Source organism: Bufo gargarizans, chromosome 3 (assembly GCF_014858855.1).
Source record: "Bufo gargarizans isolate SCDJY-AF-19 chromosome 3, ASM1485885v1, whole genome shotgun sequence".
NCBI classification, from domain to species: domain Eukaryota; kingdom Metazoa; phylum Chordata; class Amphibia; order Anura; family Bufonidae; genus Bufo; species Bufo gargarizans.
The window spans coordinates 345,497,114-345,520,876 of NC_058082.1; the positions used below are offsets into that span (position 1 = coordinate 345,497,114).

At 42.3% G+C, this 23,763-nt stretch overlaps 1 protein-coding gene across 1 annotated transcript in view; it reads left to right on the forward strand.

Moving 5' to 3' along the window:
- LOC122932952 (protein argonaute-1) overlaps nucleotides 1–23,763 on the forward strand; it is a 94,776-nt gene that overhangs the window by 40,223 nt on the left and 30,790 nt on the right. Inside the window, exons 2-6 of the mRNA XM_044287644.1 lie at nucleotides 19,063–19,246; nucleotides 21,664–21,784; nucleotides 21,874–22,055; nucleotides 22,157–22,293; nucleotides 22,609–22,743. Of these exons, the coding sequence (XP_044143579.1) occupies nucleotides 19,063–19,246; nucleotides 21,664–21,784; nucleotides 21,874–22,055; nucleotides 22,157–22,293; nucleotides 22,609–22,743 (759 nt within the window). The remainder of the gene's footprint in view (nucleotides 1–19,062; nucleotides 19,247–21,663; nucleotides 21,785–21,873; nucleotides 22,056–22,156; nucleotides 22,294–22,608; nucleotides 22,744–23,763) is intronic.

Here is a 23,763-nt window from a genome sequence, read left to right on the forward strand (position 1 = left end):
GACACATTGAATCCTCGCCACAGCAGCGCAGGAACTCGATGCGCTCCCTCACCCGACATAAACCCCTTCTATGTCGCGGTCAGCGTGGATTTTAAAGCCATGCCGGCGGATACAGCAGGGGCCTGGCTACCAGGGACTGCCGGACCTCTGCAGTGCATCCCCCGCCGTACATGCATTAAGGGGTTGAGCTGCAGTCGGCATATTATAGAGCAAGAGTAGATGAGCAGATTAATATATATATATATATATATATACAGTACAGACCAAAAGTTTGGACATACCTTCTCATTCAAAGATTTTTCTTTATTTTCATGACTATGAAAATTGTAGATTCACACTGAAGGCATCAAAACTATGAATTAACACATGTGGAATTATATGCATAACAAAAAAGTGTGAAACAACTGAAAATATGTCATATTCTAGGTTCTTCAAAGTAGCTTTGATTACTGCTGTAGTAGTTGCTTTGATTACTGCTTTGCACACTCTTGGCATTCTCTTGTTGAGCTTCAAGAGGTAGTCACCTGAAATGGTCTTCTAACAGTCTTGAAGGAGTTCCCAGAGATGCTTAGCACTTGTTGGCCCTTTGCCTTTACTCTGCGGTCCAGCTCACCTAAAACCATCTTGATTGGGTTCAGGTCTGGTGACTGTGGAGGCCAGGTCATCTGGCGCAGCACCCCATCACTCTCCTTCATGGTCAAATAGCCCTTACACAGCCTGGAGGTTTGTTTGGGGTCATTGTCCTGTTGAAAAATAAATGATGGTCCAACTAAACGCAAACCGGATGGAATAGCATGCCGCTGCAAGATGCTGTGGTAGCCATGCTGGTTCAGTATGCCTTCAATTTTGAATAAATCCCCAACAGTGTCACCAGCAAAGCACCATCACACCTCCTCCTCCATGCTTCACGGTGGGAACCAGGCATGTAGAGTCCATCCGTTCACCTTTTCTGCGTCGCACAAAGACACGGTGGTTGGAACCAAAGATCTCAAATTTGGACTTATCAGACCAAAGCACAGATTTCCACTGGTCTAATGTCCATTCCTTGTGTTATTTAGCCCAAATAAGTCTCTTCTGCTTGTTGCCTGTCCTTAGCAGTGGTTTCCTAGCAGATATTCTACCATGAAGGCCTGATTCACACAGTCTCCTCTTAACAGTTGTTCTAGAGATGTGTCTGCTGCTAGAACTCTGTGTGGCATTGACCTGGTCTCTAATCTGAGCTACTGTTAACCTGCGATTTCTGAGGCTGGTGACTCGGATGAACTTATCCTCCGCAGCAGAGGTGACTCTTGGTCTTCCTTTTCTGGGGCGGTCCGCATGTGAGCCAGTTTCTTTGTAGCGCTTGATGGTTTTTGTGACTGCACTTGGGGACACTTTCAAAGTTTTCCCAATTTTTCGGACTGACTGACCTTCATTTCTTAAAGTAATGATGGCCACTCGTTTTTCTTTACTTGGCTGCTTTTTTTCTTGCCATAATACAAATTCTAACAGTCTATTCAGTAGGACTATCAGCTGTGTATCCACCTGACTTCTCCACAACGCAACTGATGGTCCCAACCCCATTTATAAGGCAAGAAATCCCACTTATTAAACCTGACAGGGCACACCTGTGAAGTGAAAACAATTTCAGGTGACTACCTCTTGAAGCTCATCAAGAGAATGCCAAGAGTGTGCAAAGCAGTAATCAAAGCAAAAGGTGGCTACTTTGAAGAACCTAGAATATGACATATTTTCAGTTGTTTCACACTTTTTTGTTATGTATATAATTCCACATGTGTTAATTCATAGTTTTGATGCCTTCAGTGTGAATCTACAATTTTCATAGTCATGGAAATAAAGAAAACTCTTTGAATGAGAAGGTGTGTCCAAACTTTTGGACTGTACTGTATATGGGAGAAGATTCTGTAAAATTTGTATTTTATACATTTATATCTCTGCTCATTCTGGGCTCTGAAATCAAGGATGCAGTCCTATCAATGATTGACAGCTATCTTTGTATGCACAGTCATAGAGGAAGGCTGCCAATCACTGATAGGGCCGCCCCCTTGCCTCCAAAGCTCAGAATGAGCTGGAATATAAATGTGTGAAATATTACTTTTACTGACTCTTTTCCCATAAAACTATATATTAAAGAGGTTATCCCATCTTAGACAATGGGGGCATATCGCTAGGATATGCCCCTATTGTCTGAAAGGTGCGGGTCCCACCTCTGCGACCCGCACCTACAAGGAGAACGGAGTCAGGGAGAGTTGTGGCTTGAGGACCCCGGGTTTCCCTGCTCTATAACATGCTGCCTGCAGATTACTTTGCATTTTCATGTTGACAGGTTCCTATTAAATGTTCAGTATATTTTCTTTTATTATTTTAAAACATTTAGTTGCACTGAGGAGAGTTTCATGACCCTTTTAATTTTGCTAAATTTGCTACCCAAATGCCGTCAGTGAGCAACCATAATCCTGTTCCTTGGACCAATTTTGATACTTATTACCGGCTGCATACCAGGAAAATCCCACAAGACATTTTATATATAGTCCGGGGATCAGCAACCTTCGGTGCTCCAGCTGTTATGAAACTACAATTCTCAGCTTGCACACTTACTTGGCTGTTCCTGTAACTTCCATAGAAGTGAAAGGAGGATTCTGGGAGTTGTAATTTCAGAACAGCTGGAGTGTCAGAGGTTGCTGATCCCTGAGTCACTTGAAAGAGAAGGGAGACCGCATCATAGGGAAGACTGCCAGATGGAGGGAAAGAAATTAAGTCGAACTACAACTAAGTAAAACTACAACTTCCACCATGCACTGCTGAAGGCTGATAGCTGTGGGCTGTCCAGGCATGCTGGGAGTTGTAGTTTTGCAACAGCTGAAGGGCTGCAGTTTGGGCATTTGTGATCTATCCAATGAAAGCTTGACCATGTACCTTGGTTGCACCGCTGCCATGCTCCCGATCTCTTCGTCTTCTCCATTTTGGAGGTACTGTGACATCTAGCCATTACAATTTGCCCATTGTCAACATTGTGCAGATCTTTACACTTGGCCATCAGTTGACTATGCACTTGCTGGCGAATACACTGCCTGTCAAAAAAAAAAAAGTCGCACACACTCTAATATTTCATAGCTTTGATTACGGTACGCATTCGCTGTGGCATTGTTTCAATAAGCTTCTGCAATGTCACAAGATTTATTTCCATCCAGTGTTGCATTCATTTTTCACCAAGATCTTGCATTGATGATGGTAGAGACTGACTGGTGGCCAATCCATGTGTGAAAATGATGTCTCATGCTCCCTGAACCACTCTTTCACAATTTGAGCCCGATAAATCCTGTCATTGTCATCTTGGAATATGCCTGTGCCGTCAGGGAAGAAAAAAATCCATTGATGGAATAACCTGGTCATTCAGTATGTTTAGGTAGTCAGCTGACCTCATTCTTGGAGCACAATACTGTTGCTGAACCTAGACCTGACCAACTGCAGCAACCCCAGATTATAGCACTGCCCCCACAGGCTTGTACAGTAGGCACTAGGTATGATGGGTGCATCACTTCATCTGCCTCTCTTCTTACCCTGATGCGCCCATCACTCTGGAACAGGGTAAATCTGGACTCTGAAGCCTTGTTTTCTGGTTTGCCTCACTAATTAGTGGTTTTCTTACAGGTTCACAGCTGTTCAGTCCTAATCCCTTGAGTTCCCTTCGCATTGTGCGTGTGGAAATGCTCTTACTTTCACTATTAAACATAGCCCTGAGTTTTACTGTTCTTTTTCTTTGATTTGATTTCACCAAACGTTTAAGTGATCGCTGATCACTATGATTCAGGATTTTTCTCCCTCGAATGCGATGGGTCCCCACTATCCTTCCAGTTTATAATAATGGTTGGACAGTTCTTAACCCAATTTTAGTAGTTTCTGCAATCTCCTTGCTTGATGCATGCCAATGATTTGACCCTTCTCAAACAGACTAACATCTTTTCCACGACCACGAGATGTGTCTTTCGACGTGGTTGTTTAAGAAATGAGAAGCGACTCATTGCATCAGTTGGGTTAAATAACTTGTTGCCTGCTGAAAGATAATCGCCCATGCAGTAATTATCCAATAGGAGGCTCATAACTATTTGCTTAGTTAAATCCCAGTGGCGACTTTTTTCTTGGACAGGCAGTGTATATTCCACCCTTTGACAGCTGCCACTGTCATGAGATGATCAATGCTATCCTCTATTACCTGTTAGTGGTTTTAAAGGGAGCCTGTCATCTGTTTTACTTATGTAAAACTGCTCAAGTCATAATGTAGATCACATTCACAGTTTACAAATGGTACCTTTTTATTGCCTTGTCAGCTGCTCTGATGGTCCAGAAGCGAACTTTGAAGTCACAGGCAAATGAATACCCAAGTACCCAGGAGCATTGTCTATTGCTGCAAGTGCCTGGGATTGCAGGCATTATTCGGCAATAACGCCTCCCCTGTCTGACTGTAAGCCAGCCTAATATCCGACTGACGTCATTGTCCCCAGCGCCTGAAATCCTGTGCATGCCCTAAATCTCGTGCCTGCGCTTGCGCAGTCCCTTCATTGATGCAGCTACCCAGAGTCGATATTGTATGGTGCAAGCCCAGGCCCCGCAGTGATGTGCGTAGGCACTTACAATCTCATTTGCATATGACTTCAAAGTTCATTTTTGACTGTAAGAGCAGCAGACAAGGCAATAAAAGGTACCATTTGTGAACTGTGTATGCGATCTACAATGTGATTTGAGCAGTTTTCCAAGAGTAAAATAAATAACAGGTTATGGCTGATTGGTATATGCTACATTACTGGTGCTAGTTATTATTACAACAGTAGTAGAATGTTTTGTGTTATGTACATCAAACATTTATGGCCATACTGGACAGGCCAATAGAAATGTGTTATTTTGTATGACTTAAAATCTGAGATATTTGGTTTTAACTGCTGTGTCCATGTCAGAGGCACAAAGCTAGCTCCAATCCTGGCCATTTAGCGCCTTAGATGCCTCGGTCAGTAGCAGCTGTGACATTTAAGCTGTTAGATAGATAAGGCTCCCTCTGTCACTCCATCGCCCCCTCACTACACAATCTTGGGGTGTGAATGCTTGCTATGGTAACCAGAGGCCTTTCAATTGCCTCTGGACTTTCCAAGTATGTAGGCCTATTAGACACCGCCAAAGCCACAGTTTAATAGGCTACCTGTCTGGATGCAGATCTAGCTGAAAAATGTGACAGCAGAGATCCTATGGCAGGGATGGCCAACCTGCGGCTCTCCAGCTCTTGCAAAACTACAACTTCCAACATGCCCAGACAGCCTACAGCTATCAGCCTACACGGGGCATGGTGGGAATTGTAGTTTTACAACAGCTGGAGAGCCGCAGGTTGGCCAGCCCTATCCTGTGGCTTCCTTCTATGTCACTTAAAGGGGTTGTCCAGGTTCAGAGCTGAACCTGGACATACCCCTGTTTTCACCCAGGCAGCCCCCCTAAATATGATGCTCTCCTTTGCCCTGCGCGTATTCGAGTACTCTAATAACAAATAGAATGAATTAAAATAAGTTTTTCTTTATAACAACCTATCAGGCTGCCCCCTCAGTGCCATCAGCTGCCCAAGCCTATAACGTCACCGGATACACTGCTAGCCGGAAGCCTCCTCCTAGCAGTGTGAAAACATAAACAAAAAATACTTTGTCTTGCTCAGTATCGCAGTATGAAATGCTCCGATGATTTCAGGGGGCCTTTCTGGGTGAAAATGAGGATATGTCTGGGATCAGCTCTGAACCCGGACAACCCCTTTAATCTTTTTTAGGCATAGGCTGCTTGATGCCAGTGGCCTGCTAGAGGTCAGGAGTATGTAAGGTGGCAAAATGTGCCAGGGCCCTGAACATATGGAAGGAGGAAATGCACCCTGCAACTTGCCATGGGAAAGGGGTTAAGTGAGTTACAGCAGATATCTGTAGTGCCTCTGTGTGCATGGGGTGTGGTAGATGGGGCTGCAGGTATCTATTATTTTAGTAATCAAGTATTCTACCGATTACGCCAACTATTAATCGTACTCTAATGAGAAAAAAAACTAAGAAAGTTTTCTATTATAAAAACTCATCAGCCCCCCATCAGTCCTCCATCAGCTCCCCCCCATGCCACCAGTCCTCTTTGCCATTAGCTTTCCCCATTGCCATCAGCCCCCCCATTGCAATCAGTTCTCTGTGCCATCAGCTCCCCCCCCAGTGCCATCAGCCCTCTTTGCCCACCATAATAACAGCTATCATAATATAGGTGATAAGCCTTTGATTGGTGGGGCTTCTGGGACTCCCACTATCACAAGAATGTGGTCCCAAGACCCTTGTGCACATGGACTAGTAGAGCAAAATGTAATTGAATGGGATGGCAGCACACCCCTGTTCTCCTGATCGGTGGTGGTTCCAGCAGTCAGACCCCCACCAATCAGACACATCACCTGTCTTGTACAAAGGTGATAAGTTGTTATGGTGGGACAACCCCTTTAAATGTAAATTATGTGCAATATGTGGAGGTTATAATTTAATAAGTTCTATACCAGACATTTATGCTTAACATTTAAGTGAGCTGTACTTGTTTTATGTGTATGTTTGGTGTGCGCATGGCATGTGAACTACAGTCAGGTCCATAAATATTGGGACATCAACACAATTCTAAAATTTTTGGCTCTATACACCAACACAATGGATTTGAAATGAAACAAACAAAATGTGCTTTAACTGAGACTGTCAGCTTTAACCTCTTGGGGACACAGGGCGTACCTGTACACCCAGATGTCCCGGTACTTCCGATATCCGCAGCGCGGCGGGCAGTGATCGGAACAGAGTGCCTGCTGAAATCATTCAGCAGATACTCTGTGACAATGCTGAGGGGGTCCTGTGACCCCCCCCCCCCCCCCCATATCGGCAATCGCTGCAAACCACAGGTCAATTGCAGCTCTTTCAGAAGTTTCTGATCCCCTCGGTCCCTGATCAAGGGGATCAGAAACTTCAAAATGCCATTTATGTTTAACCCCCCCTTTGCAGCCCTCTTTGTGATGTGCTGGCGGGTGGTGGTGCGGCAGGGCGCGCAATCATCCGCTCGCCCTCCCTCTCATTTTCAGGATGACCAAGCTTGTAAAGCAGAGTGTCAGCACATTGCTGACACTCTGCTTGAAACAGCTGACATCATCACACAGATGGCAGCCGTTTAACCCCTTCCATGCCGCGGTCCGTAGGGACCGCTGTATGGAAGGGTTTAACAGGGAGGGAGCTCCCTCCCTCTCCCATCAGGGACTGCTGTGCCTTTTCAGACCCAGATTCTGAACGGGATCACAGAGGGAGGGGGCCCCCATCACCCGCTGCTTTGTTGTGGCAGCGGGTGATGGTTACCATGGCAACCGGATGCCTTCACAGGCTTCCAGCTTTCCATGGTGCTGATCAGACTTCTGCTAAAGGCAAAGTAAAGTGAAAATATAGTACACTATATAGTGTACTGTATTGTATTATACAGGCATCAGACCCACTGGATCTTCAAAAACTAAGTGGGTCTGGGTCAAAGAAATGTAAAAAAAATAAAAAAGTAAAAATAAAAAAACACTTATCACTGATTGAAAAAAAAAAAATCCTACACGTTTGATATCACCGCGTCCGTAACGACCTGATCTTTAAAAAACGGTCATGTTACTTTCCCCACACGGTGAACGCCATATAAAAAAAAAAAACTATGATGAAATTGAAATTTTTACCCACCTTACTTCCCATAAAAGGTAATAAAAGTGATCAAAAAAGTCGTATGTACGCCAAAATAGTACCAATCAAACTGTCGCCTCATCCCGCAAAAAATTAGTCCCTACATGAGACAATGGGCCAAAAAAACAAAACTGTCTCTGAAACAAAACATGATTTTTTTTTTGTTTCAAAAATGCTTTTTTATGTTAAACGCCACATCCGTAAGAACCTGCTCTATAAAAATACCATATGACCTAAACCCTGAGGTGAACACCGTAAAAAATTAAAACGTTGTCAAAAAAGCAATTTTTTTGTCACCTTACATCACAAAGTGTAATAGCAAGTGATCAAAAAGTCCTATGCCCCCCAAAATAGTGCCAATCTAACCGTCATCTCATACCACAAAAATGATACCCTACATAAGACAATCGCCCCAAAAATAAATAAAACTATGGCTCTCAGACTATGGAGACACTACAACATGTTTTATTTTTTTGTTTCAAAAATGATATTATTGTGTAAAACCTAAAAAAAAAATTAAAAAAAAAAGTATACATATTAGGTATTGCCGCGTCCCTAAGAACCTGCTCTATAAAAATTACAAAAAAATAGAAATTCTGAAATTTCATTTCCATTAAATCTTATGGAATGCCTAAAGGGTTAATAAATAGTGATGAGCGAACTTCTGTTTTAAGTTCGGCGTCTAAAGTTCGGCTTCCGGTTAGCGGAGAATGCCGATATGGATTCCGAATTCCGTTGTGGTCCGTGGTAGCGGAATCAATAATCGGCCATTATTGATTCCGCTACCACGGACCACAACGGTATTCGGAATCCATATCGGGATTCTCCGCTAACCGGAAGCCGAACTTTAGACGCCGAACTTAAAACAGAAGTTCGCTCATCACTATTAATAAAGCTTGTAAAATCAGTTTTGAATACCTTAAGGGGTATAGTTTCTTAGTGTGGTCACTTTTTATCATCAAAATCTGCCTTACAGAAACCATTTGGCGTTCCTTTCCTTGTGCGCCCTGCTGTTTGGTCATACAGCAGTTTACGACCACATATGGGGTGTTTCTATAAACTACAGAATTAGGGCAATAAATATTGAGTTTTGTTTGGCTGTTAACCCTTGCTTTGTTACTGGAAAAAATGGATTAAAATGGAAAATTTGCCCAAAATTCTGAAATTTCACCTCCATTTGCCAATAACTCTTGTGGAACACCCAAAGGGTTAACAAAGTTTGTAAAATCAGTTTTGAATACCTTAAGGGGTGTAGTTTCCAAAATTGGGTAATTTTGGGGTGGTTTCTATTATGTAGCCCTCACAATGTGACTTCAGACCTGAACTGGTCCTTAAAATATGGGTTTTGGAAAATACCTGAAAAATTTCAAGATTTGCTTGTAAACTTCTAAGCCTTGTAACGTCCCTAAAAAATAAAATGACATTCTCAAAATGATCCAAACATGAAGTAGACATATGGGGAATGTAAAGTAATAACTATTCTTGAAGTTATTACTATGTATTATAGAATTAGAGAAATTGAAACTTGGAAATTTGCTAATGTTTCAATTTTTTTTGTAAATTTGGTATTTTTTTTAATAAATAAAAATGAATCTTTTTGACTCCATTTTACCAGTGTCATGAAGTACAATATGTGATGAAAAAACAATCTCAGAATGGCCTGGATAAGTATAAGCGTTTAAAGTTATTCACACTAAAGTGACACTGGTCAGATTTGCAAAAAATGGCCTGGTCCTTAAGGTGAAAATGAGCCTGCTCCATAGGGGTTAATTTAAGGATATTTACATCCAAATCAGGTGAACGGTGTAAGAATTACAACAGTTTGCATATGTGCCTCCCACTTGTTAAGGGACCAAAAGTAATGGGACGATTGGCTTCTCAGCTGTTCCATGGCCAGGTGTGTGTTATTCCCTTATTATCCCAATTACAATGAGCAGATAAAAGGTCCAGAGTTAATTTCAAGTGTGCTATTTGCATTTGGAATCTGTTGCTGTCAACTCTCAAGATGAGATCCAAAGAGCTGTCACTATCAGTGACGCAAGCCATCATTAGGCTAAAAAAACACAACAAGCCCATCAAAGAGATGGCAAAAACATTAGGCGTGGCCAAAACAACTGCTTGGAACATTCTTAAAAAGAAGGAACGCATCGGTGAGCTCGGAAAACAACTGTGGTGGATGACCGAAGAATTCTTTCCCTGGTGAAGAAAACACCCTTCACAACAGTTGGCCAGATCAAGAACACTTTCCAGGAGGTAGGTGTATGTGTGTCAAAGTCAACAATCAAGAGAAGACTTCACCAGAGTGAATACAGAGGGTTCACCACAAGATGTAAACCATTGGTGAACCTCAAAAGCAGGAAGGCCAGATTAGAGTTTGCCAAACAACATCTAAAAAAGCCTTCACAGTTCTGTAACAGCATCCTATGGACAGATGAGACCAAGATCAACTTGTACCAGAGTGATGGGAAGAGAAGAGTATGTAGAAGGAAAGGAACTGCTCATGATCCTAAGCATACCAGCTCATCAGTGAAGCATGGTGGTGGTAGTGTCATGGCGTGGGCATATATGGCTGCCAATGGAACTGGTTCTCTTGTATTTATTGATGATGTGACTGCTGACAAAAGCAGCAGGATGAATTCTGAAGTGTTTCGGCCAATATTATCTGCTCATATTCAGCCAAATGCTTTAGAACTCATTGGACGGCACTCCACAGTGCAGATGGACAATGACCCAAAGCATACTGCAAAAGCAACCAAAGAGTTTTTTAAGGGAAAGAAGTGGAATGTTATGCAATGGCCAAGTCAATCACCTGACCTGAATCCGATTGAGCATGCATTTCACTTGCTCAAGACAAAACTGAAGGGAAAATTCCCCAAGAACTAGCAGGAACTGAAGACAGTTGCAGTAGAGGCCTGGCAGAGCATCACCAGGGATGAAACCCAGCGTCTGGTGATGTCTATGCGTTCCAGACTTCAGGCTGTAATTGACTGCAAAGGATTTGCAACCAAGTATTAAAAAGTGAAAGTTTGATTTATGATTATTATTCTGTCCCATTACTTTTGGCCCCTTAACAAGTGGGAGGCACATATGCAACTGCTGTAATTCCCACAGTTTACGTGATTTGGATGTAGATATCCTCAAATTAAAGCTGACAGTCTGCAGTTAAAGCACATCTTGTTCATTTCATTTCAAATCCATTGTGGTGGTGTATAGAGCAAAACATTTTAGAATTGTGTCGATGTCCCAATATTTATGGACCTGGCTGTATGTATCAGTGTTGTATGCATACAAATCTGTGATTGGTGTGTGCAACCTATGATCTTCTGTATGTATCAGCTGTGTGTGCAGCATGTGACATATGTATCATGTATTAGTGTCATGTGTGCCGCATGTGTCCAGTGTTTCATGTGTGACTAGCTTCTGTGCAGTATTTTCATATATGTGCCCCTTCTGTGTCACACGTATGTTGGTGCATTTATTTGTAGCTATGTTGTCATTAAAAGTATATGTATGTAAAGTGTATGTTAATTTATGCTGTAGGTTTTCACTGTAGATTTCACCCTTTGCAACGCATGGGGTCAAATCCATCACAGATCCACAGCATACTGTACACCAAAATCCACAAGTAACCATTCACAGCAAATTTTATTAGAGTTTTTGTCCAGAATGTTTTAAATTTTGATTTCCCTGCTGCTTCTATACATAAGGTATACATAAATTATATAATTTCCTATTGAATCTACTACCTAAAGAGTGTGACCATGATAAACTGCTGGCATTGCTAGGTAGGGATGTGGAAAGCAATAGAATCATACCTTTTTGTGGAGCTTTTCTCATCAGAAGCAGTGTGAATATGAACGTTTATTCTGTCTGATTCCGCTCCTGCAAGTGCCCAGGGTGGGGCTTCACTGTGAGTGCTCTCTGTATTGATCTGCTTCACAGCCCCTCCCCTCTGCTCTGAGTGATAGGTGTAGCATCCAATTAGGAGACCACCACATCTTTTACCTGGCACAGAGGGGAGGGAATGAGAAGCAGCACAATGCATAGAGTACTTCATAGTGAAATCCCGCCTTAGGCACTTGTGCTGTCATCATATTTTTTATATACCTATAATCCTGCATTTTTATGTCTTGTTTATTTTTATTTATTTTTTTGTATTATTAGTATTGAGACTGATGTGTGCAATGCGAAACCAGCATTGGTGTCCTGTTTGCTAGTCTTACCTGCTAAGATAATAAATGCTCCAATATTTTGTGCGGTATATGTAGTGTCCATGTACAAAATGCATCAATTACCGGTATCTATTTTAGTTAAACAGAAACATTTTTATGCTGGGCCTGCTTTTTTTTGCACTTTCTGTGTTGTAAATTATTAAACAGAAAATTAGTTGTAGAATTGTGATTTTGTTAATGTGTGTGTTCCTTCAGTCTCTCGCAGTATTTTACCTGTATAGTCAGTGTAAGGCTAGTTTCACACTAGATTTCGGCTGTCCGCTCGTGAGCTCCGTTTGAAGGGGCTCACGAGCGGACCCGAACGCTTCCGTCCAGCCCTGATGCAGTCTGAATGGATGCGGATCCGCTCAGAATGCATCAGTCTGGCGGCGTTCAGCCTCCGCTCCGCTCAGCAGGCGGACACCTGAACGCTGCTTGCAGCGTTCGGGTGTCCGCCTGGCCGTGCGGAGGCATGCGGATCCGTCCAGACTTACAATGTAAGTCAATGGGGACGGATCCGTTTGAAGATGCCACAATATGGCTCAATCTTCAAACGGATCCGTCCCCCATTGACTTTCAATGTAAAAGTCTGGACGGATCCGCTCAGGCTAATTTCACACTTAGCTTTTTTTTGCCAATATAATGCAGACGGATCCGTTCTGAACGGAGCCTCCGTCTGCATTATTATGATCGGATCCGTTCAGAACGGATCCGATCGAACGCTAGTGTGAAAGTAGCCTTAATGTATGAATTTCTAGGTACTTACATGTATGTTGTGCCCATGTCCATTAATAGCTTCCTTCTTATGGGGGGTCTACAGTCTAGTATCCTGTTTTTCTTTGAGCTGTAAGACACTACTTCTGTTCTTCAGCCTTTTATCATGGTCCAGATCTTCCCCCTCCCCAGGAATTTACTGACGGGTGATGGGAGATGGTGTACATTTTTTTTTTTTTTTTTTTTAAAGGGAGCCTGTCACTGGGATTTTGTGTATAGAGCTGAGGACATGGGTTGCTAGATGGCTGCTAGCACATCCGCAATATCCAGTCCCTATAGCTCTGTGTGCTTTTATTGTGTAAAAAAAACAATTTGATACATATGCAAATTAACCTGAGATGAGTCCTGTACGTGAGATGAGTCAGGGACAGGACTCATCTTGGGTTAATTTGCATATGTATCAAATTGTTTTTTTTACACAATAAAAGCACACAGAGCTATGGGGACTGGATATTGCGGATGTGCTAGTAGCCGTCTAGCAACCCATGTCCTCAGCTCTATACCCAAAATCCCGGTGACAGGTTCCCTTTAAGCATATTCAGGCCTAAAGTCCATAGGAAAGTAGAGGCATATGTTTTAAGAAACAATGGGCAAGTTGTAACAAGACAGTAATGAAAAAGTTTATAGGTCCAAATTAATGTAAAGTATTACAGCTCACTATTCACAACCTATTCATGAGATGAGCGCTGACAGGGGTGTAATGTTCCTGGATGTAGGGGTTGTGACCGGGCCCTCCCCTATCAAGTGGCAGACTTTGAGCCAGTAGGAGCAGCACCACTATTGCATTGCTCCAGTGTCTTACCGAGGCAGGAGTTGGACAAATTAATCACAAAAATGAGTTAATTGTCAGGTTCCTGTCAGCTGGCTATACAGCCGATCAGCCGCTAACGTCTAATGCCACCCAGCACTCGTTCATCTGGTGATCGGGTCGTAATACTGGCACCAAAAATAATTGTTTCTGTGCAGCAAATCATGCTGTCCAAACAGCTGTCTGCTGCACAGGAACAATGATTCTCTATGGGGATGAGCAATCACTATATGGGTGGCTTGTCTTCATACAGTGGAGGTGATTACTTCATGTAAAGGTAGCCTTCATCTCTGCTGACAGTCAGGCAGTTCTATATGTGTATATGTGTGTGGCTTATGTATGGTGTGTGTGTGTAATATATATATATATATATATATATATGTGTAGCGGATATATGGTGTATGCATTTGAGTAGTGTGTGTATATATTTATCTCTAGAAGAGTAACAAATATATGTGTTAGTCATTTATGAGATGTAAGCGTATGTATGATGTATGTAGGCTCTTTAATTACCTTTATTGCGCACGTGCCGACTCCTGTCTCTCGTCCTGCTCGCTGCTTGTACAGGTCCTTCTCAAAAAATTAGCATATTGTGATAAAGTTCATTATTTTCTGTAATGTACTGATAAACATTAGACTTTCATATATTTTAGATTCATTACACACCAACTGAAGTAGTTCAAGCCTTTTATTGTTTTAATATTGATGATTTTGGCATACAGCTCATGAAAACCCAAATTTCCTATCTAAAAAAATTAGCATATTTCATCCGACCAATAAAAGAAAAGTGTTTTTAATACAAAAAAAGTCAACCTTCAAATAATTATGTTCAGTTATGCACTCAATACTTGGTGGGGAATCCTTTTGCAGAAATTACTGCTTCAATGCGGCGTGGCATGGAGGCAATCAGCCTGTGAAACTGCTGAGGTGTTATGGAGGCGCAGGATGCTTTGATAGCGGCCTTAAGCTCATCCAGAGTGTTGGGTCTTGCGTCTCTCAACTTTCTCTTCCCAATATCCCACAGATTCTCTATGGGGTTCAGGTCAGGAGAGTTGGCAGGCCAATTGAGCACAGTAATACCATGGTCAGTAAACCATTTACCAGTGGTTTTGGCACTGTGAGCAGGTGCCAGGTCGTGCTGAAAAATGAAATCTTCATGTCCATAAAGCTTTTCAGCAGATGAAGCATGAAGTGCTCCAAAATCTCCTGATAGCTAGCTGCATTGACCCTGCCCTTGATAAAACACAGTGGACCAACACCATCACTGACTGTGGGTACTTGACACTGGACTTCAGGCATTTTGGCATTTCCCTCTTCCCAGTCTTCCTCCAGACTCTGGCACCTTGATTTCCGAATGACATGCAAAATTAGCTTTCATCCGAAAAAAGAACTTTGGACCACTGAGCAACAGTCCAGTGCTGCTTCTCTGTAGCCCAGGTCAGGCGCTTCTGCCGCTGTTTCTGGTGGCTTGACTTGGGGAATGCTGCACCTGTAGCCCATTTCCTGCACACGCCTGTACACGGTGGCTCTGGATGTTTCTACTCCAGACTCAGTCCACTGCTTCCGCAGGTCCCCCAAGGTCTGGAATCGGTCCTTCTCCACAATCTTCCTCAGGGTCCGGTCACCTCTTCTAGTTGTGCAGCGTTTTCTGCCACACTTTTTCCTTCCCACAGACTTCCCACTGAGGTGCCTTGATGCAGCACTCTGGGAACAGCCTATTCGTTCAGAAATTTCTTTCTGTGTCTTACCCTCTTGCTTGAGGGTGTCAATGATGGCCTTCTGGACAGCAGTCAGGTCGGCAGTCTTACCCATGATTGCGGTTTTGAGTAATGAACCAGGCTGGGAGTTTTTAAAAGCCTCAGGAATCTTTTGCAGGTGTTTAGAGTTAATTAGTTGATTCAGATGATTAGGTTAATAGCTCGTTTAGAGAACCTTTTCATGATATGCTAATTTTTTTAGATAGGAATTTTGGGTTTTCATGAGCTGTATGCCAAAATCATCAATATTAAAACAATAAAAGGCTTGAACTACTTCAGTTGGTGTGTAATGAATCTAAAATATATGAAAGTCTAATGTTTATCAGTACATTACAGAAAATAATGAACTTTATCACAATATGCTAATTTTTCGAGAAGGACCTGTATGTCTATGCAGGAAGAGAGACAGGAGATCTGATATTGATGACCTATCATGGAACCTGGAAAACCCCTTTTAATATTTTCGGAATAATGATGGTGGCTCAGGCACTCAGGTTCAATGTTTGCACCTACATATATCGTATGACCCACAATCAGACACACGTGTGTTCATTTTTGTGGTACATTTGTGTGAGCTCAGTATTCATTGCAAGTTTTTGCAACAATATGAATGCCTTTTTTGCATATCATATGATGCTTATCTGTACAGAAAAATATTATTACTTTGGGCTAAACTAAGTATTGCCAATCCAATAGATGTATTCAGATGAAATATTTTTTTTTTTGCTTTTATTAGAAGATCCGTGGAATATTAGGCCTCTTTAACACCTAGTTTTTTTTATGTTACACATAACCATTTTTGCTCAAACACAGGTGCATAGGCTTCTGTAGAAAAATATATGCTGGAAGTGCATATGTTTTCTCTAACTTGCATTCCTGTTTGATTTATTTATTTTAACTGGATGGGAAAGCGCAGATATTTAGGCTATTTCATCCAGCAAAATAACGGATGCGGCGCTTTCCATCACAATCCAGTGAAAAATCTATCAAAAGTGACAGGAAGATGTGGAGATGAACAAATTGCATATTTTGAAATTCGTTCACGCTTCGTTTGGTGGTAAAAGCAGAATTGCGTTGTGGATTCTGTTACCACAGACCATAACGCAATTCTATGACGGAATGCTTAAAGGGAACCTGTCACCGGGATTTTGTTTATAGAGCTGAGGACATGGGTTGCTAGATGGCCGCTAGCACATCCGCAATACCCAGTCCCCATAGCTCTTTGTGCTTGTATTGTGTAAAAAAAACCGATTTGATCCATATGCAAATTAACCTGAGATGAGTCCTGCCCCTGACTCATCTCACGTACAGGACTCCTCTCAGGTTAATTTGCATATGTATCAAATAGTTGTTTTTTTGCACAATAAAAGCACACAGAGCTATGGGGACTGGATATTGCGGAAATCTATGGCCTGCATAACGGATCCGTCCCGTTTCCGTTATGCAGGAGAGGACTCCCCTGCATAACGGAAATGGGACGGATCCGTTTTGCAGGCCATAGACTTCTATTATGACAGAATGAATAACGGAATGCCTATAAAGGCAGTCCGTTAAGCATTCCGTCATAGAATTGCGTTATGGTCGGTGGTAACAGAATCCATAAGGCAATTCTGCTTTTACCACCAAACGAAGCGTGAACGAATTTCAAAATATGAAATTTGCTCATCTCCACATCCATGAATATCCATTTTTTCCCATCTGTCCAAAAAAGGCCAAAAAAACTACAATCTATATTCAAGGAGCAGGGACCCAGCAACGAGAAGCAGGTAAGTATCACATTAAAGGCCAGACCAGGAGGGGTTTGCCAAAAACCCACCAAATGGTGGCCTACTATTTAATGCCTCATTAACACTTCAGTGTTTGGCCAGTCAGTTCTATCGGTGATTGTGAGCCAAAACCAGGACTGGAACCTTCACAGACCTAAGGTATAAGGGAAAGATCTGCTCGTGTTCTGTGTTTAGAGACTCATCTGATTTTGGCTCAAAATCACTGATGGAATTTACTGACTAAGGGCTTCACTTGAGTGGGGTCCACGATCCCCATCCGACGGTCCACACGGCAAAAAAGTAGTGCATGCACTACTTTTTTGTGCTGCAGAGGCACGGCCAGAAACGCCACGGAAGCACTCCGTAGTGCTTCTGTGGGGTTCCGATCCGTGCTTCCGCACTCCATTTCCGGATTTGGTGGAATGCACACGGCTGGTGACCCGTGTATTGCTTAACTGCCGCATGTGATCCGCAGCACGGGCACGGAGCCCTTACGTTCATGGGCATGAGCCGTAAAACACTGACGTGTGAATGAGGCATAAGTATTGCACAGGTAGTTAGCACTGAATGATGAGGAACCATAGGCCACGGCACCCATTTATTAATCTATGGTAGCAATTAATGATGTGGAGATCAACATTACCCAGTGGTTTATTGACTATAATGTAAAGGATAGAAAGTCTGAGTTGTGTTAGTATGTATTTTAGGAAATTGGATAGACAGATAGTTGCATTAACTTGGCTATAGTCCATCCTCGTTTGCCAGCAGCAGCAAGCTTGATTTTTCACACCACTGAATTCAGCTCTTCTGGTGTCTAGTGTAACAACGGTGAGGATGACAATGCCTGTAGTGTTGAATTTGGAGGAGTAGAGTATAGTATTTCCATGGCACAATGAGATGATGGTTTTTGGCCTATTATGGCAACGTCTTCAGATCCACAAACCCTGACACTTCATCTATAGAGAATATTTCTCTAAAGTCTAAGGATGGACTTGGTCCTACAGCCAGTGCACCTTGTCAGTTAGGGCTCATGCATATGACCGTATGTATTTTGCGGTCCAAAAAAAACAGATCTGCAAAAAATACAGATGACATCCGTATTTTGCGGAATGGAACAGCTGTCCCTTCATAGAACTGTACTATCCTTGTCCGTAATGCGGACAATAATAGGACATGTTCTATTTTTTTGCGGAACAGAAATATGGATATACGGAAATGGAATGCACACGGAGTAACTTCTGTTTTTTGCGGACCCATTGAAGTGAATGTTCCATTTTTTTTTTAAACAGTATGCAGAACCAGACACAGAAAGAACATACGTTTGTGTGCATGAGCCCTTAGTAAGTTTGGATTCCTGGCTGAAAAACCCTCATAGGAGTATTTCCTTTCCTTACCAAACACTCAGTGACCTACAAGAGCAAAAGAAAAAATCGCTATGTTCATAAGCATATACTATCACAAGAGGGGACAATGACGACACACTATTCTTTACATACTCTACATTAAAGGGACCATTTGAGAATTGAAAAACATGGCTACTTTTGTGCCATAAACAGCGCCTTTCTTATCTGTGGTCAATGCAAATGTGGTAAAGATCGTGGGCAAAAAAGACTGTTCACTTGTGTTAAAGGGGTATTCCGGTTATATAAAGCTATCCCCAGAAAAAGGGATAACTATTAGATTGGTAGGGGTCCTACTTTTGGGACCCCCACCAATCATGAGAACGAGGGCCTTGTACCCCGTGGAGTCCCCCGAAATGAATGGATCGGCCGGTCGGGCATGTGCCCTGCCACTCCATTCATTTCTATTCAGCCATCTCCACGACTCCCATATGTTCATTTCGGGGGGCTCCACGGGGTACAGGGTCTCTGCCAATCTAATAGTTATTCCCTATCCTATGGATAGGAGATTAACTTTATATAACTGGAATAATTGACACTGCAATGTAAAGGAAATGCTTGTCATGAAAATGTAATCTATGTATTTTTTCTTTTGTTTCTCCAATAGCCCCAAGTGGGTTTGTTCCACCATTACAGCAAGTGTTCCAGGCTCCACGCCGTCCTGGGATTGGCACAGTTGGGAAACCAATAAAGCTTCTTGCCAACTACTTTGAAGTGGACATTCCCAAGATTGATGTCTACCACTATGAAGTGGACATTAAGCCAGACAAATGTCCCAGGCGTGTCAACAGGTGAGTCCTCGACTGTTTGAAGAAAACTTAATCTATGACTGCAAAACTGACTGCAATTGCGTACCTACTCGCTCGGGTTTGCCGCAACGCATCCAGACCTTATCCGGACACGCTCGTCTGCAAGGGGCCTAAGGAGGGAGCCATGCTTGTCACGTCTTGGGGTATCCTCCCCCTTTCCAAGCATGTACTCTATGTCCTTTGGGCAGGTAAACTAGCCATAGTCACATGACCCTTCAATACACCTGTCAGCTCTTATACTTACTACTAATATTAAAATAAATATGTGAGTAAAATAAATATTAATGTTATACAAAATGATAGAAAAACACTTCATGCAGCTATATCATTTTACTTTAAATACATTATATTATTTCGACTGAAGCCTATTGAATAATCCCCACTGGAAGAACACTATACACATTCAGCCAGCTAGCCTAATGTGTATTGGGGCCTTAAAGGGATTCTGTCACCTCCCCTAACCCAAAAAACGATTTTAAAGCAGCCATGAAGCACAGCTTACCTTGAGTAGGCTGTGCTCTTTGATCTTGTAATCCGTCCAGCAGTTTCTGCAAAAAACGACTTTTATTGATATGTAAATGAGTCCTGAATGTGCCCAGAGGGGCGTTTTGTTCCTCTTAGAGAGCCCAGTACCGCCCCTCTTACAGTGCCCAGCCCGCCTTCCTTGTACTGTCTAACCGCCCCCAGCCTGCCACAGCCTCTCCTCCCCCTCCCTCACGCCGAACGAACTTTCGCACAGGCGCAGTACCCACTGAGGGCTGCGCCTGTGCGATCAGCAGGAGACTGAGGGCAGGAGCTTCATCCTCGTCACTGGGCATGCGCCGAGCCCAGTGACGTCCGATGCTCGCTCTTCCCTGCTGACTGAGGGTACTGCGCCTGTGCGAGAGTTCGTTCGGCGTGAGGGAGGGGGAGGAGAGGGAGGAGAGGCTGTGGCAGGCTGGGGGCGGTTAGACAGTGCAAGGAAGGCGGGCTGGGCACTGTAAGAGGGGCGGTACTGGGCTCTCTAAGAAGAACAAAACGCCCCTCTGGGCACATTCAGGACACATTTACATATCAATAAAAGTTGTTTTTTGCAGTAACTGCTGGATGGATTGCAAGATAAAAGAGCACAGCCTAATCCAGGTAAGCTGTGCTTCATGGCTGCTTTAAAATCGTTTTTTGGGTTAGGGGAGGTGACAGAATCCCTTTAAAGTACACGACAGTCTAATAAAGCAGAAGCACCCACCTCACGTGGATCCAGATATCCCCCCATTCATTGCTCCAAATGGCCTGCTAGACTTATTTCAGGCTGGCAGTTCAGGGTGTGTGTCCTTTCTCAGGGAGCTTAAGGATGAAACTGTGTATATGGATAGCCATGTGGAAAGAAAAACAGGAAAAAAACAAACAGCAGGTGGTGCTATACAGATACAATTTGTTGAATAACTCGGTAATGGCTGTGCAACATTTTTTATTGCATGCTATTCTAAACGTATTGATCCAAATGCTGGTTTAAAAATGTAGAATATTTTTAGTGGGACAACCCTTTTATTAGTTGTACCTATAGGAAAGTTTTCATATATATGGTTGTATTTTACTACTAAATGTGAACTACAATGTGCAAAGATGTGATTGTGAAGATGTATCTAAGTGATCAATACAACAGGAGGGTTGTTATAATCGGGCACTAGTAGAAACTTTAAAAGAAGGCTTTACTTCATACTTTACTATTATAAATTGTGAACTGCATTGAACCTGGTGTTGGTCGGGAGACACATTTGCAACAGAACTGGAAATAAAGAAATGGCAAATAAACATTTCAACACACTTATGCAATCCAAACTGGCGGGATTTGGAGGCCACCTCTGGTAAACACAAGCCACCAAGAACACCCTATAAGGACCTGCTTTTTTGGAGATTTTCTCACCCAGTCATCATTATTTACCCCTGACTTATGAAAGTCACTCAGATCCATACGTTTGTACACTTTACCTGTTTCCAACGCCTCAACGTCATGAACTGAATGTTCACTTGTTTTTATTATATCCCTCCCGATACCAGATGCCATTGTCTGAAGATATTCAATGTTGTTCTCTTCATCTGTCAGTGGTTTTAATGTTATCTATATACAAATCTAGGGAGGCCAACTTAGTACTAAAGTGTAATGCTGTTTTAAAGGGGTTGTGTTGATATATTGTGTTTATCTCTATCAGGTCCTAACATTGTGCCACAAGAAGTATGTACAGTATGTGACGATCTGGCCCCTGGAAGACAAATAAAATGTGTGCACCCAAATCTTCACTCATATTTTGTTTCCTTCTGCACCAATATGTTGATTGCCCATAGTGTAGTGATCTATGACTTTGCATTGCATAACTCAACTTACTTATCTGACAATTACTTCTAATGTTTTATATATTCAGGGAAGTTGTTGAATACATGGTCCAACATTTCAAGCCACAGATATTTGGAGACAGAAAACCAGTATATGATGGAAAGAAGAACATCTATACAGTCACAGCATTGCCTATTGGTCATGAAAGGGTAAAACTTTACACTCAGCTTGAGGAACTATTGACAATTCATCCTGAACTGTGGCTATACCACCATCATATATATGCTCTTATTTGCAGGTTGATTTTGAGGTAACTATACCTGGTGAGGGAAAGGATAGGATATTCAAAGTGTCCATTAAATGGATGGCAGTGGTGAGCTGGCGTATGCTCCATGAAGCTCTGGGAAGTGGGCGAATTCAGCTGCCTCTTGAATCTGTGCAGGCGCTAGATGTAGCCATGAGGCACTTGGCTTCAATGAGGTAAGAACCTTAACTAACTTCTATGCCTTTTTAGAGTAGAAGAGAATGCAACAATCTGTTAGGCAGCAGCTCCTGGAACATACTTGGTGATTTCATTGCAGGTATACTCCAGTAGGCCGCTCCTTCTTCTCACCACCCGAAGGTTACTATCACCCGCTGGGAGGAGGGCGTGAAGTCTGGTTTGGGTTCCATCAATCTGTACGTCCAGCTATGTGGAACATGATGCTCAACATTGATGGTGAGAGGGAATCATCATCTGCTCTGTATTATATTTAATCTATACCATAGCTTGCGTAAGGGCCAAGATGGTGGGATGAAACTTTGCTCCGGAAACCTACAGTGCTGCAGGATTCTTATAATGTGTAACGTGTATATATATATTTTTTTTACTTCTATACATGTTCAGTAGCCACATAGCATATATATATATACAACACAAGGTGCTGGAGCAATTGCTTATGTTTTCTGTTCTCATTCTTCTGATTTGTCATTGCAAGGATGAGGACTTTATGCAATCTGTTCCTTATACGGCTTGTTTTTCCCTTTTGTTTAGTGTCTGCAACTGCGTTCTACAAGGCTCAACCGGTCATAGAATTCATGTGTGAGGTTTTGGATATTCGAAACATTGATGAGCAGCCCAAACCACTAACAGACTCACAAAGGGTGCGATTCACTAAGGAGATCAAAGGTAAGTCATTGTAATTAAAGATTAATATGTATTACAGTAGTGCTAACAAAATACATTATTGTAAAAAAAAAAAGTTTCAGGAACTTCTTTAACTTTACCATTTGTATTCTTTGTTTGGTTCTTGTTTTCCCTTCAACTCACTACAGTATACCCTTTTTTTTTTTTTCCACTATTTAATTCTTACTTAAATGCCAAAATGCCCCAAAGATGAAATATTGTATAAATTAATCACTTACATAATCACTATTTGTGGACATTTTTTAAAGCTGTCACACCAGATTTCTGTCATTAGAATATTTGCAAATTTTTGCATAATTTTGTGATTTTTCTGAGAATTAGGTAAGTTAGTGGTAGGTGGCGTGGCCTCCACTAACACAGAAAATTTACTATAACTTACACCAGGACCTAGTGTAAAATATGGCTCAGTTCATAGCTGGCGTAGATTTGACTTTCCGGTGCAAGAGGACAAGAGATGCAGCAATTTATTAAGAGGCTTACCCAGTTTCTAGAAATATTTTCTAATAATCTATTTTTCATGTGACATATATTTGTATATCACAGTGGTGGCGAACCTATGGCACGGGTGCCAGAGGTGGCACTCAGAGCCCTCTCTGTGGGCACCCGCTCCCTGGTATGGCGTACCAGTATGCCTTAGACTTTTCCTGCCATTCATCAGCGCAGGACTCACTATGAACAGCACAGGCAGCGCACTGAATGTAGGCAGGCTATTACAGCTACATGATAAAGTACATGGAAGATATACTATATTGGCATTCAGGTTAAAGTGCGTGTTGGCACATTGAGATAAATAAGTGTGTTTTGGGTTGCAGTTTGGGCACTCGTTCTGTAAAAGGTTCGCCATAACTGGTATATCACATCATAACTTACCCCTGAAGCTCAACAGAGGATTCCCATCAGTGGGCTATGTAAGCTCCTACAGTTCTCGGCTGCTGTGTCCACATGGGGCACAAGATAGCAGTGGTGACGTTATTGACTCATATAATTGAATTCTGTGCTGTC